The sequence below is a fragment of the Eleutherodactylus coqui genome, chromosome 12, assembly GCF_035609145.1.
Source record: "Eleutherodactylus coqui strain aEleCoq1 chromosome 12, aEleCoq1.hap1, whole genome shotgun sequence".
Lineage (NCBI taxonomy): Eukaryota > Metazoa > Chordata > Amphibia > Anura > Eleutherodactylidae > Eleutherodactylus > Eleutherodactylus coqui.
In genome coordinates, this window is record NC_089848.1 from 31,910,605 (window position 1) to 31,926,580 (window position 15,976).

The following is a 15,976-nucleotide window of genomic DNA, read 5'->3' on the forward strand; positions in this document are numbered from 1 at the left end:
GAGGTTCTCAACATGCGCACGCCTATCTGTATGGGCCCTACATAGTTCTCCAGCACGGATGAAGTCTCCATGTGGATGAATCCTATGTTTGTAGTCAGATGTTCTAATACATGCTTGTTCTTCACTGGTGCTCCAGAACCACAAACTGGTAGACGAGGGGGAACCCAAAAGATTTGGATTTTATTATAAATAATCTATTTGTAGATCTTGTACCTCCAGTCCCCATCAGAATCCTCTCCATCTGGAGCAATATATTTGTCCAGACCTTTTTTCGACTGCTGAAATAATTTTTTTTTTAACTCACTGTTATTGATGTATTTTAGTAATTATTTTTTGGTTCATCTTTTCAACATTAGAAAAACCTATTCCTTTGAGGTCTCTTTTAACCCGAGGAAATAGAGATCAGGCGAATACGGAGGGTGAGGCGAGGGTGTCCTGCCATAGTTCATCAAAACTTGCTTAACACTCAGCGCTGTGTGGGCAGGAGCTGCCATGATGGAGGTTTTCTCTGTATATTGTGACATTTTACCTTGTTTGAAATGGGAGAACCATTCGTAAGCTTGTATCTTACACATGGCAGCTTCCTTATAGGCTCTTTGTAGCATAACAACCGTATATGCTGCTTTTTCCCCCCAAAAGGAACACAATTTCACAGCTGCACGTTATTCATAAGAAATCAGCCAACAGGAAAAAAAGTGAAAAACTGAGCAACTCGTTGAAAAAAATAAATCACTAAGGCCGAACGCAACAACGTCAGCTGGCATACCACCTCAGACGGGGTCTACAGACATTCATCTTGTAACAGAAGCCTGCAGTAGTAAGGCCCCACCAACAGAAGATTCCCGCTTCTTTAGGGCAACCCTTCGTATGTCTTACTGCACACTTGTAGATTCCCTTGCACCATCTCTGTGCACTGAGAGTTCACTGTGAACTGGCCACCTCCATTCCTGACATATTGTAGCAGTGAAGATCTCGGTCCACTTCCATTCACTTGCACATCACTGCCTTTTCACTTAGGCAAGGATGTAGAAGCGAGGAGCCGTGTTCTCGCCGCTCTGCGGGGCTCTGGGAGGGAGGAGCCGTGTTCTCGCCGCTCTGCGGGGCTCTGGGAGGGAGGAGCCGTGTTCTCGCCGCTCTGCGGGGCTCTGGGAGGGAGGAGCCGTGTTCTCGCCGCTCTGCGGGGCTCTGGGAGGGAGGAGCCGTGTTCTCGCCGCTCTGCGGGGCTCTGGGAGGGAGGAGCCGTGTTCTCGCCGCTCTGCGGGGCTCTGGGAGGGAGGAGCCGTGTTCTCGCCGCTCTGCGGGGCTCTGGGAGGGAGGAGCCGTGTTCTCGCCGCTCCGCGGGGCTCTGGGAGGGAGGAGCCGTGTTCTCGCCGCTCCGCGGGGCTCTGGGAGGGAGGAGCCGTGTTCTCGCCGCTCTGCGGGGCTCTGGGAGGGAGGAGCCACGTTATTGCCGTTCTGCGGGGCTCTAGGAGGGAGGAGCCACATTATCGCCGTTCTGCGGGGCTCTAGGAGGGAGGAGCCACGTTATCACCGTTCTGTGGGGCTCTAGGAGGGAGGAGCCACGTTATCACCGTTCTGTGGGGCTCTAGGAGGGAGGAGCCATGTTATCACCGTTCCACAAGATTGCTACTTGCTGAAAAAAATATGTCTTACGTTCAGAAATATATGGTACCTGTGTTCATCACATAATTGGGACAAATTTTTATCTACTGAAATATTAGCATAGTCTTGGGCCATAAGTCTTTACCCTTAAACTAGTGTTCCCTATTGTGACAATGTTTTTCAATTATCCCACAGTTACGGTCATAGTATATTATACGCAGTCTCACTTACCAATGCCAAATAGTCACAAATATTATAGATATGCTATGCAACACTGTACATCTATTCCTATATGATCAGATTATAAAATTTATTGAGAACATATATATACACACACACTATATATATATATATATATATATATATATATATATATATATATATATTATACACACACACACATATACATACATATACACACACACATATACATATATACACACATGTATACATATATATATATATATATATATATATACATACATACACACACACACACACACATGTATATATATACACACATACACACACACACACACACACACACACACACACACATGTATATATATACACACACACACACACACACACACACATATATATTATACATACTTATATATATATATTACACACACACACACACACACACACACACTATAGTGCAGTGAATTTCATTACTTATCCAGCACCCTGAGGTTCAGAAATCCCAATATTCTGCATACTACATAAATCGCTCTATGCTAGAATAATGGGAACATGAAATAATCGCTCCCCTCTGCAGGGTCCGGCTCGTCTCTGGCAAGTACTTGCAGGTGATTAGAGCTAATAACTGTAAAGCCAGATCTTTTCTGTGGGCGCCGAGTTCAGAGACATTCTACATGGCAGAGGACTACTAGTCTCCCCGTCGTGCCGGCTCAGGCATGGGGCCGACACACATATATAATACTTCTAGTATATTGGGTTTGAATCTGAGCTCAAATATATATTCAAAAGAAAAAGCCACAGATCCTCGGCAGCGAGCCTGGACCAGACATGTGCCGGTCTGCTGCACATGTAAGGAGGCTCTGGCAGGCGCTGTTAGCAGGAGAATAAAGCCAAGGATGTTAAATAAAATTGTTGCTTTATTTCGAAGCAGCGGGTAAAGTGTTTCAAGGTGCACAGAGCTCTTCATCAGACGGCTGGCTGGACATTTAAATGGTTTTTATTACATTGTAACATTTGAACTTTGACTTTATTTGCCAACATTTCTATAATGTCAAAGAACAGAGGAAAGAAAAAAGCTGATCTGGAAGATCTGATAGTCCTTTAAGCAGCACTTTGTCCTTCACCACAGCTGTAAAGTCCCTTTACAAGACAACCCTACGCGCCTCTTCTTCAGCTTTCATACATTCTGTTAAAGAGTACCTGCACTGTTGTGTATGAAGGGTCTTTATTAAATATACTCTATTGTCTCTAACGCAGCGAGACCCGCCTTGTGTTGTACAGCTCTCTCCGCTCATACGAAGCAGCCGTCCCCAGGCACTGTGAAGGGAAGCCGTTCTATTCTACAGACAGCTTCTTCCCTGACAGCGCTCACTCCCCACCAGACCCAATGCACTGTCAGGGCTCTCAGTGCATCGGCTGTACACTACTATATGTCATAGCCTGATGCACTGAGAGCCCCGTCAGTACACCAGGTTAGGCGGGGGGGAGAAAGTGTGCTGTCAGGGAAGAAGCTGTCTGTAGGATAAACCGACTTTCCTTCACAGCGCCCCGGGGATGGCAGCTGCATATGAGTGGGGAGAGCTGTACAACACGTTGGGGGGGTAGAAGCACATGGGGCACAGCATTAGAGAAAATAAAGAATACACAATAGAGACCCGTCATACCTTGTTATACAAAACAGTACAGTAGTGTCATCTGGGTGGAGCGCCCTCTATACAGCTAGGAGAAAACAGATTCCTCAGTCCCATCCTCACCAAGATACATAGAGGAAAAATGTACAGAATAGGCTAATTAGACATATTACATAAATGCTATGAATCGCCTATTCTGTACATTAAAAAAGGAAAAAACTGCAGGTACTCTTTAACCCCTTAAGGACATGGCGTCACCGAGGGAGCGCGCTTCCTCTGTGAACCCTTCTCATGCCGCGATCTACATAGATTGCAGCAGGGAAGGGCTTAACAGCAGGGTGCGCATCTCTGATGCACCCCGGCTGTTGCAGCGGGAGGCCGGCTATCAGTAACAGCCCGCTCCCACTGCTGGATAGCGCAAAATCTCTTCTGATCTCGTACTATCTGCATAACGTAAGGGTATGTCCAGTTGTGGGAAGTACCCTGCTGCCGTGACGTACCCTTATGTCCTGGAGCGGAAAGGGGTTAAGTGGGACATTTTGTCTCATCCTTCATTTATGTCCAATCTCTTGAATAATTCTGCCCCTCTCCTTTACTGGAAATGTAGGTCAGGTAAGTGTATGTTTGTGTTTGAATGTGTCTATGTTCATTGACCGTCATCGACACATCAGAATGCTACGTTCTAAATGAAGTCTGGCTGATGATACAAGTATACGCACTATAGGTGTTCGTTAAATAGGAACAAGCTTTAAAAAAATAATAAAAACGTATAAGGAATGACACAACAGGAAAATATGCAAAACCTACCCAACTCATTAATGCCATGACTTCAAGTTTAAGAAAGTCTTTGAACGTCACAATGACCTGTGAAAACAAAACGTATGAAAAAGCCACATGACTAATAAAACAGCTACAAAATAGGACTTTTCCCGAATAAATCAGCTATGTCAAGTTTCCCACGCTCCCCTGAAAGCATCTCGCCTCCAGCTCAGTGTACCCCGCCTTATCGATTGTAGAATAGGGGACCTGACAGCGGGTTATCTACTGCTGGCCTATCCTCAATATAGCTGACCCCTATTGATCAGCTCATCAACAGGCCATACAGAGCAGATGGGTTGGAGGAAACACACAACTCTGTATACATCTCGAGTCACTGCACTGTACATAGAGTTGGGAGTTTCTGGCAAAACATTGGCTCCATATAGCCCAGCGACCATCTGACTGACAGGGGTACTGGGCGATGGATCCACGACAATCAACCATTGGCGAACTGTCCCGAGTAGACGTTCTGAAAAACTAATTTAAAATCCTTCTAATTGTTGAGTTATGGCATCTATACTCAATAACAAATTCATATTGTAGATGTAATTTACAAAAGTGTGGCTCCCTCTATGGTGGAATGATGGAACTGCGTTCATGAATGACTAAGATTACTGGGCTGCATATTTGACCCTGGCACTAGTTAGTTGTGGTTAACAAGCCTCACATATTGCAATACTGGGTTTTAATACATAAAAAAAACCTACTTACACAAATAACGATCAGTGAAGATGCATAATAAGAGGTCAGCAACATGGAATTCCCAAACATCGATATGAAGCACAGCCCCAGGGAAACCTGAAGAATCAGATCATCTTATGAGTAAGAAAAAGACTGTTTGCAGAACCAGAGTAAACTAAGTGATCCTAATGGTCGATTCTGCATCTCTCCAAGACTTGTAAGTTGTGGGATGCATGCAAAAAGAAATATAAACCTCCTTCCCAGAGAATATCCATTGTAAAAACCAATGGGGTCTTCCATCTAAATGTATTTTCACAAGCATACGGCTAACACAGCAGTAAGAGATGGGGGTCTACACCCGCAGTTCACTGGTATTTCTGCGTGCAGCAACCAATGAATCTTGGATTGTAACCGTACTGCCCATCACAGAAAAGAGGAACTTAGACTGAAGTCATATCCCATTCCCCATCTTAGACTGTGGTACATGGTATGATCCCGCTCACAATGCAGAACATTCTGCATCATATCTGGCTCCCATTACTCTTAGTGGGACTCCATGTTGTAGCCTATACCGCACAGATTCTTTTCTGAACATAGAACAAGTGTTCGATCACTTCTTGCCGTGGATTCTGAGCCATTTTCGCGTTGGGAAATCCACAAGCATATTTTCCCAGTAAAAGAGGACTAAATCCACAGCCATACATTCTCATAGCTGCAGCAGAAATCAGCACCTCAACTGCATTGTTGGAGTGGTGGGTGAATGAAGATTCGGCATTGGTTTATAAGGTTTACGTTGTTCACTGCGTGGGATCAAGAACATCGTATATTTTATAGTTTGGGCGATTACGAATGCAGAGATACCATGAAAAGGGGGTTCTGTGGGGGAAAACGTATTTATTTTTCTCCCTTTCACACTTTTTTTTGACCCTTTAAGAGGAGCTGAAGATGCTATTGTTCCATCACCGGTATACTGCACTGCATTACCTATGCAGTGTAGCATGCTTTTGACAGTTTCCCTATTAGACCCTTCCGGCCTTTATAGAAGGACGACTGCTGTTTATTCGGGCTGATCGTTGTTTGATTGATATGCCTGCATAAACTGAACAAGCGATGAGTGAATGATCATTCGGCATTTAGCAGCTGCTGGCAGAGTTTACATTGAACGGTTATTGTTCAGTTTCCCAAGTTCCAGCGATAAACTGAATGATAATCGTTCCGTGTAAAGCGCGCCAAGGCCCTGACCACCATAACATCAGGCTTGGCCGGTCACTGGGGGCTTCTCCTAGATTAGTTACAGTCGTTCGCATTGCTCATGACATTTGAAGTTTGTTCAGCACTGCAGAGAAACAATACAGCCGTCATTCTCGTGCGACTCGCGCCCTGCGGAATACGAATGAGGATGAGGATGTTGGGCTAATCAATAAAGCACATTTGTTTTGAACAACCGGATCACCGCATTGCTGAGCGAAATATTATACCAATTAAAATTCATTGCAACTTCAAAAGAAAAGTCCATGGAAGGCAAGAGAATCTGGAGGGGAAGAACTCCGGAAAACAATGGCCTCCTACCACATAATACACCAGGTTTTAATTAACTAATTTCTATTAAAACAGCATTAATTACTCAGTGACATGATAAGGATCATTTTCCTTAAAAGGGGATTCTTTAATTAAAACAGATAAGGTGATCCTGGTGACTGTCCTCCTTAAAGGCTACAGCTCTGATTGATACGAAGGGGTGAAAACATGAACAAAAGTCCATGTCACCCCTCTTCCTGAGGTAATCTAGGGTTATAAAAGGACAGGAGAATGATCGATACCTCCCCTTCTCTCCATGGAGCCCATCAGCACTCACTCACTCTAGCCCACCTTCTTACATCTTATTGACAGCATCCTTCCCTTCACTGTGCATAGGGAGACTGCTGTCAATCAGTGGAGGGGGCGGGGCTAGCACTGCAGGTCAGGTCTATGGAGAACTGCTTCCTTCTAGTCCTCCACTTCTGTGCTGCTACTGATACAATGTAAGTTCATGACAAACTATTTCAGTGATACATAAAACAAATAGATCACTGTAATGAGTCTTTTGTCGCTACTTCAGGTTCCCCATTTTTTTTTAGTCCCATAGGCAAGGGCCAACAGGGCTGGCGTGAGGTCATATTTAGGCACCTGCCTGGCGTAACATCCAGAGGGGATACCTTCTTAAAGTTTATTTACCTCCTCATAAGATTACAGGCGCCGTTTTGGCCTCTCGGGTCTTTTTCAAGGGCAAAACATCACTGCAGTCAAAAATGACACCTGTGGAATATCTGGTGTAGGGCCGGAGGGTGCAGCGCATGGCACAGGGAACCCTAAGCAAGTCCCCGTGTCACGCACTGTCCCTTCAGGCGCTGTGCCGGACAGAAAACAGCGGATGCTGCGGATTTTGCCTGGAGTGTTCCTTGATGCTGCTGACTGCTACACGGCACCTGAGGAGGCCAATGCAGCGCATGATTCATTCTTTCAGGCCCTTTGAAAAAATAAAAATAACTGCGCTCATAAGTTATTATTTTTTATCTTTCTACACCAACTTATAAGAGCAGCTATTTTGTGTCGTACATCATTCTACTATACGGATTTTTTTTTTGATTTTTGGGCCCTCTGCTGCTCTCCATATGCTTTGGATGCCCTACGGGGCACAAGAAGTGATGGTTGTCTCACTTCAGGCGCTGGCAGGCCGGTCCCTTTGGACGGCCTCCCCACTTGTGCCAGGTAAGGCCTCTGCACCTTTCTGAGACGCGGTCCTCCTCACGTTTGATACTTCTGATGCCTGTGTCATGCATTGCAGCGCTTCCCTAATCTGCATATAGCTGTCAGAAATATCAAGTAGCGCTCCAGGCAAAATAGCCACCATACGCGGTCTTATGTTTGGGGTAGAGCCTCAGGGCGTGACACAGGGACGCTTCCTTTCAGATTCTCCGAATTCCTATGCCGCGCACCGTCCCTCCAGCATGCGGTATTGATTGTGCCTGGAGCGTTCCTTGATATTTCTGTCCTTTATATGCGAATGATAGCACCTGTATAACGGTGCCGTTGTCTGCGTTACTGACCATAAATAATGTGGCCATTGCTCCGTACCACGTTCTACTCTCCGTCAGGCGGCGTTCGCACACAGCGCAATTGCAGCTGATTTTCTGCAGGAAATCTGCACAAAAAAATCCCATTTGGTGAGGATTGTGAGGCGGATCTGCAGCAGACGTCCCCCTGCAACTGGACAAGTGAATTCAGCTGCAGATCTGCGCCAAAATCTGCACCGTTTCTGTGGATTATTTCAGCTCCGGAAAATCCACAGCAAATCCGTTACATGCGAACGCATCCTCGCTGGTTATCTTAATAGGTCGATTAACAGTACAGAATACTACAAAAAGACGTTTTCTGAAAAACACTAAATACTTACCATGTGAGAGTACAGGACTTGCAGAAACTTCTTAGAGTCAAGGTAGCCAATCAAATAGATAGCAAAAAGTGAGGCAATCTGCCGAAAAAACAACGAAAGGTAAAAGCTTTGTCCTCTAAACATACGAACCGCTGAGGGCCAATACACGGCTTTAGGATTCAGCTTGTATCGGCCTGTAGCTACAGTAATGGCCACACTTTAATACATACATAACACCCAGGAGGTCGGATTGGACAGACCTTCTGCACTAGAATATCTAGTAGTAGCCGGCTTATGACTGCAAGGCTTCTACTTTACTTCCATCCACTCAGCGGAATGTGCTAGAATACTGAAGCCACGTGTGCCACAAGACTGGTGTCCACACCTGGCACCACATTTATTCTGTTATATGCACTTTTACACCTCATCAGACAAGGGGTGGGGCTTATAGGTAAGGGGTGTGGCTTAGCACAAAGGGGCTCGGCTAGAAATGCACCATGTGTTAAAACTGTGGTGCAAAATATGTCACCAAAAGTTGGCACAAATTTAGACAAGTTTCTTAAGTTGCTTTGAATGTATTATACGGTGTGAGGCTGGAGTAGATTTGGAGCATTTAACCCTTTCCAATCCACTGTCTGACGTCTGAAGACATTATTTAAGGCTGTACAGCTCCGATGTTGGAAGACGTCCATTGGGGTTCTCTTACTGTATATTTCCAGCCTCTCTGCTGTCGGAGGCTATCCAATGTGTCACCTCATGCAGTACTAGGTTCAGCCAGCAGATAGCGCCATTGTATAACAGCAGAAAAAGAGTAAGCCCCCTAGGAAAACCAGAATACAAATTGGATTGGAAAGGGTTAAGGCTGCTTTCAGATCTGCATCGGGGTTCCGTTTTGCTGCTGCTTTTGGGACGGAACGGATCCATGACAAAACCAAATAGCGCCGAACTGACCCCATTGACTATATTGGAGGTCAGTTTGGTTTCTGCTTAGCTGTTTGGCATTTTACCAGATGAAAACATGCTTCATGCAGCGGTATATTATGCCGGATCTGCAAAGGAATCTCCGAATGAAGGTTCTAGTGCAGATGTCAAAGTGGCCCAATTCAGTTCTAAGCTATTTAAATTGCCCCAATGTCTCTCCAACAACTACACAAACCAAAAGAGACCGGAGCATCATGAAGACTAATGGCTCCTCTCTGTGGTCGTTTAGGAGTGCTGCAGGCGGGTAGCGGCTGGCACTGCCCGCCTCTTTGACTTCGGAGCGCCGTTCCATGTCAAACCTTAAAGTGCATTTATTCTAAAATGCTGCAGCCTTTCACATAACACATCCGAGGGTGCAGAGCACCCCTGTCCTGGCAGCATGACCCCGGCCACAGCTTCCCTTTAAGATACACGGCCTTCAGGTTTTGTTTGGATAATTTAGAAGGTTTTTTGGAAGATTTACCTGCGTTAGAAGAACAAACTGCGCAAATTGCCACGGAAGCATAAAAAAGATATTGAAAAGACAAAGTCCAAACAGGCTTCTTCTGCCGATATTTGGGGTTCTGGAAAAAAGAAAAAGAATGTGAAGTTGTCCGGGTTTTATAGTTACAAGTAAAGTGTTCCTTCAATGACAAACTGTGCCGAAATCAGAAGAAACGGCTCACTTGTATTAACAGGCGTACGAAGGATAATTGAAAGCTCAGAAAATGATAGTAAAAGCTGAACGTTGTGAAGCGCCGTTAACTTAATTACACTTTGCTTTACTTTGACAATTAAAAGCATATTATGATTCATTCAGAGCTGATGGGATCCCTGGTGTGCTGGAGGGACATACAGGAAACCTACCTTGTACTCATTGTAGGCGAGTCGGAACTTTCATTGAAGTCATCAGGAACGATTACTACTAATGCGTTCATCAGATGTGTCAGATACTAGCACTGAACTAACGGCACCCGATCGCTCATGTAGAGCACAATTCTGATCGGTCCTTTAGAAAGCAAACCGCCTCCAAGCGTTCTATCAGCCATCGTTCAGTTCATTTAAAGGGTTTGACCACTTTCTAACAAGAACTTCTGCTGCGCCATAAATGATTAGGTCTTACTCCAGGGAATACTAGATCACCCCAATCTTTACCTGAAGGCCTCCTGAATAAGTGCCAAACTCATGTGATGCATGTGCAAATACAGGAAGCCAAAGGACCGATGTCTGAAGAACTGGATGAAGCCGAGGAAACAGCTGAATACGTGAATACCACCAACTTCATCCTTATGGACAGAGAGAATCCAACGCTTACAGTGAACAGCAGGGGGTCTTCCAATAAATAAAAAAAATGGAGAAAGCACCGTGATGCTCTAGTGCTCCCTACAATACAACCCAATCATTTATGGCCCAGAAGAAAGTTTTACTAGGAAGTGGCCACCCCCTAAACATTCCCATTTAGAGATGTAAGTTTACTAATCCTTGGCCCACATTTATGATGAAGCGTTCTACGTATTACCAGGAACTGATGCAAACACAAAGCAGGAAACAATCACATTGCTTACCAGATCATAGAAAACTAAAAACATAGAATAAATGTTACAAAAGTACAACCTGATGGTTAAATCAGTAAATGGACAGACACTTAACCGCTTAACGACCCGCCCATAGTGTTTTTACGTCCTGCCCAAGTGGGCTTTATTCTCTGAGGACGTAAAAACATGCGTCCTACAGAGAATAAAGCCCCGTGGGCTCTGGACGTGACAGCTCCATGCTGTCGGTGCCCGCAGGTAGCCGACAGCATGAAGCCGTCATACTGGGCTGCGGGGACCCCCCCCCCCCCCCGGCATTGCGATTGGCTATCCAATGGATAGCGCCGATCGCAATAAAGTGTAAAAAAAAAATTTTAAAAAGTTAAAGATTCAGCTGCCCTGATGGATCGGATCCATCAGGGCAGCTGAAAGTAGTTACCCGGCTTCCCCGATGTCTGCCGAGGAGAATGGGTCCTCCGGGACCCAGCGCGGCTCTTCTGTGCATGCGCACCAGACGAATGACATCACACGCATGCGCAGAAGAATGGGAGCCCCGGGGAGTTTAAAATCTCCTGGTTCCCGGCTCCTGAAGGTAGCCGGGAACCAGGGGATGTCCCCGGGGACCGCGGCGATCGCAAAAAAGTTTTTAAAAAAAAGTAAAAATAAGGTTAATTTCACCTCCCCTCATGGATCGGATCCATGAGGGGAGGTGAAAATACTCACCCCCGGTCCTCAGCGGCGTCCCGTTCTTCCGGGACCTGAGCCGCCTTCTGCACGTGCACAGAGGGGCTCAGGACCTGGGAAATTTAAAATCCCTCTGCTCCTGGCTGCCATATGTAGCCAAGAGCAGAGGGATGTCCCGGCAGAGATGATCACTGTTATCCAATGGATAGAAGTGATCATTTAAAGTAAAAAAAAAGTGTAAAAAAGTAAAAAAAAAAAAGTTTAAAACGCTTACATTTCATTTCCCCTCACAGATCATATCCGTGAGGGAGGATGAAATTACGTACCTAAGGCCCCCGGATTTATCCGCGGACCTTACCACAGCTTCTGAGCACACGGCCATCGCCAAAGTGGCGGACGCATGCGCAAAAGCTGTGGATTGCCAGGATAACTGAAAATCTCCCTGCTCCTGGCTACAAAACTTAGCCAAGAGCCTGGAAATTTCACGGGGGGCAGCGGTGAGCGGTTCCTGATCACGTGTTCCCCATTATCCAATGGATAATGGCGATCACGTAAAAGTTAAGAAAAAAAAAGTTAGTTTTATCTCCCCTCACCGATGCGATCGGTGAGAGGAGATGAAACTTTTTACCGGAGGCCTCCGTATTTGCCCCCGACGAAATCCTCATCCGTGAACTTACCCGGATTCTGCACATGTGACCGCCGGCAAAACACCGGACACGTGCGCAGGAGTCGGGGAGCCAAGGAAACGTAAAATCTGCTTGCTCTCGGCGACCAACGGTCACCGTGAGCAGTTACAGGTGACCTCGTTGAGCGGTCCCCGGTCACGTAATAAAAAAGTAGCACTCTAACATAGGTCGGTCTCACATGACCGGATAGGAATTATGGATTCCGCATGCGTCTGATCCGCGGTAATATGCAGATCAAATCGCATTGGATTACACAATTCCGCTCACATTAGTGGGTTGGAATTACGTAATCCACTCGCAGAAAAGAGAACGCAGCATAGCACCCATTGTGCTCCATGGTCGCGGATATACCCGCTGCCTATACGCAACTACCTTGTATACGGGCTGCGGGTACCCACGTCATCGCTAAGCGACGGTGCGGGAAATACAAACAAAAAAAAAGGTGTACTGCGAATGACCGCCTGTGTGAGTAGGCAGTTATGTGCAGTACATTACGCGTCCGTACGCAGGATCACAGCTGGGATCCGCTGCGGGCCTCCGCAAGCGGATTCCACCTACAGCTGCGAGAGCCCGGCGTTATTCAGACCGCTACCTGTGATACGTATTTTACAAGAAGTCCCGGGAACGCTCGCCTTCCTGCAGTTCCAGGAGCAGCTTGTTGAGCGCCTTCTCTGTGAGACCGCTGCACCTCCGCAAGCTTACGTAGACTCACGGAACGCCACTTTTTACACCCCATACCCGCTACTGAGGTCACAAAATACCCCCCAAAAAGCATGAGAGGAGGGGGATACCCGGTTTTCTTGCCCCATGTGCCTAACCCAACCAGCCTCCATAATTTCCCTTGTCTTTGGACATAAAACGCAGTTTATATTATTACCTTTATCTAATAATTAGGGAACGCCAAAAAATGGGGATGGTGGTGGTGGGGGGATTATTTTTAGGAAGTCAATTTTTTTTCCGTATAAGTGGGCAATGGGGCCTGGAATTTATTCAGTTCTGCCCTGAAATCCAGCGGGCATTCCCTCCATTACAGGCCTTGACATGTGTCCTGTAAGTATATTAGGGCCACAATGGGTATGTTTCTGAACACGGGACAAACGGGGGTATCCATTTTGGGGTGAAAGTCTTCATTCCTTTGTACACTGTACAAAAAAAAAACAGTTTTTAAATTGATAAAATTGCCAAAAAAATGAAAATCATAATTTTTTCCTTCTGCTTTGCTCAGATTCATTCAAATACTGTGGGGTCAAAATACGCAGTACACCCCTAGATGAATTTGTTAAGGGGTCTAGTTTTCAAAATGGGGTCATTTGTGGGGGTTCTCTATTGTTTTGGCCGCTCAATGGCTCTACAAGTGGACAATGGGGACTGGAATTTATTCCGTTGTACACTGAAATCCAACGGGTGCTCCTTCCATTATAGGCCTAGCCATGTTTCCTTTAAGTAGATTAGGGCCACAATGGGTATGTGTCTGAACACGGGACAAACGGGGGTATCCATTTTGGGGTGAACGTCTTCATTCTATGTACACTGTACAAAAAAAACTGTTTTTAAATTGACACAATTGCCAAAAAAATGAAAATCATAATTTTTTCCTTCTGCTTGGCTTAGATTCATTCAAAAACTGTGAAGTCAAAAAAGTCATCGTACCCCTAGATAAATTCGTTAAGGGGTCTACTTTTCAAAATGGGGTCACTTGTGGGGGTTCTCCATCGTTTTGGTCACTAAATGGCTCTATAAGTGGGCAATAGGGCCCAAATCTCCTTCAAGCAAAATTTCTGTTCCGAAAGCCACCGGTTGCTCCTTTCATTTTGGGCCCCATTGTGCATACAGACGTAATACTAGGGCCACAATGGGTATGTTTCTGAGCACGGGACAAACAGAGGTATCCATTCTGGGGTGCAAATCCTCATTTTCATGTGTACTATAGAACAAAGTCCTGTCTTCAAAATGACATATTTGCAAAAATATGAAATTTTAGTTTTTCTCCTCTAAATTGCATTGACTCCTAAAAAAAACTGTGGGGTTAAAACACTCATGACACCCCTCAGTGAATACATTAAGGGGTGTAGTTTTTAAAATACGGTCACTTATGGGGGTATCTATCATTTTGACTCCTATTAGCCTTTCCAATCTTGGCTTGGTGTAGGAAAACAAAGTGTTCCTCAAAATGCTGAAAAGTAATGTTAAATTTGTACGTCTCCTAAATGGTTAAAAGAAAAACGAAAGTTTTTCCAATGTGCGCCCAAAATAAAGTAAACGGATGGAAATATATATCTTAGCAAAAATTTCTATATTATGTTTGCACATATTTGAGATATTGCAGTTGGAATTGTGAAAAAAATGACGATTTTTTCAAAATTTTCCCAATTTTGGCGCTTTTAATAAATAAACACAAATTCTATCGATCTTTTTTTTCGCCTAAATGAAGTACAACATGTGGCGAAAAAACAATGTCAGAATCGCTTGGATATGCAAAACCTTTCTGGTGTTTTTCCATATTAAAGTGACACGTGTCAGACTTGCAAAATTTGGCCTGGTCATTAAGGCACAAACAGGCTTGGTCACTAGGGGGTTAAAGGGTTATACAGCCTTAAAAAAGTGGCAATAAAAAAGTTTTTCACAAACTTCCAAGTGTGGTGAGAAAGCATTAAAAAGAGTCATCCTCACCTCACCTGGTCCCCGCTGCAGCAGCAATGATGTTCCTGGAGTCCGTGAGGTCACTGCTGGGCACCGGAGAACAGGAAGTGGGACCTTTATTATGTTCTCCCACCACCCAAGTGAGGCTTAAAAAAAGGTAATCAGGAAGCGGATAACTCCTTCTACTGGCATTGCCACTCACTATGTGCAACCACCGCACACAACACACGGCTGCAACAGCAATAGGAACTATTAACCATTCCCTTTCAAACCATTTCTACAAATCTGTGAGAGATCAGACTGTTTACACCTGATGAATATCGGACCGCAAACTAAAATATGCCTGCGGAAATCACAGCAAGAACACAGAATGTAAGAGATACGAGTGAAGCTTATTCCCTACTTGTGCCTGTCCTCCTTGGCACTAATGCTGCGGAGCCACCGTCTGTCCTGAAGGATCCCTACACAGTGCCAGGTCATCATGAGCTACAGCATAGGATGGCAAGGACAATGGGAACAGTCTACCTCTGAGCACAGGCCCCCTGAGCAGCGGTGCCCGGGTACTGCTGACTGCCACTGCATTGCCCGTATTCTTCAGTGGGGAGGGGCTGTGTGCAGGAGAGCGACATCCCACGGGTCATACAGGTCTCTAAATGAAATTTTCCGTAACATTTCTATGATAAAATCTTGATTTTTAATGAAACCCGTGGAACTCAAAATACACGCAATCAAAGTTTTTCGTTTTTTTTATTGTTTTATATACAAAAATAATAATAATAATACACACACCCTGCCGGGTCAGGCTATTGCCAGTTAAATCTCAATCTCTCTATCTTTTTTTTTTAAAATCCCCAACCATGAGAGGTTGGTTGAAAACAAAACGTCACTGCAGTTTAACATCTGAAATATGTTTTATGTTTTTAGGACTGAGTATTGAGATTCTTCTTTGTTCCTTTGTGTTAAGTACGCAATATATACTTTAAAAAATGATTTTTTACAAGGAACACTTAAAAAAAACCTGTAATGTTTACGTGAACTCTTGTTCTGCCGGTAGTTAACCTAAACATTACAGGATCTAGACCGGCACTACAACAGAATTAACCCCTTAAGGACCAGGCCGTTTTG

General features: G+C 44.9%; 1 protein-coding gene across 1 annotated transcript in view; it reads right to left on the reverse strand.

The window, feature by feature from the left end:
• DPY19L1 (dpy-19 like C-mannosyltransferase 1) overlaps positions 1-15,976 on the reverse strand; it is a 127,067-nt gene that overhangs the window by 50,781 nt on the left and 60,310 nt on the right. Inside the window, exons 9-12 of the mRNA XM_066584832.1 lie at positions 9,794-9,893; positions 8,371-8,448; positions 4,968-5,054; positions 4,245-4,301 (exon numbers count right to left, since the gene is read on the reverse strand). Coding sequence (XP_066440929.1) covers positions 4,245-4,301; positions 4,968-5,054; positions 8,371-8,448; positions 9,794-9,893 — 322 coding nt within the window. The remainder of the gene's footprint in view (positions 1-4,244; positions 4,302-4,967; positions 5,055-8,370; positions 8,449-9,793; positions 9,894-15,976) is intronic.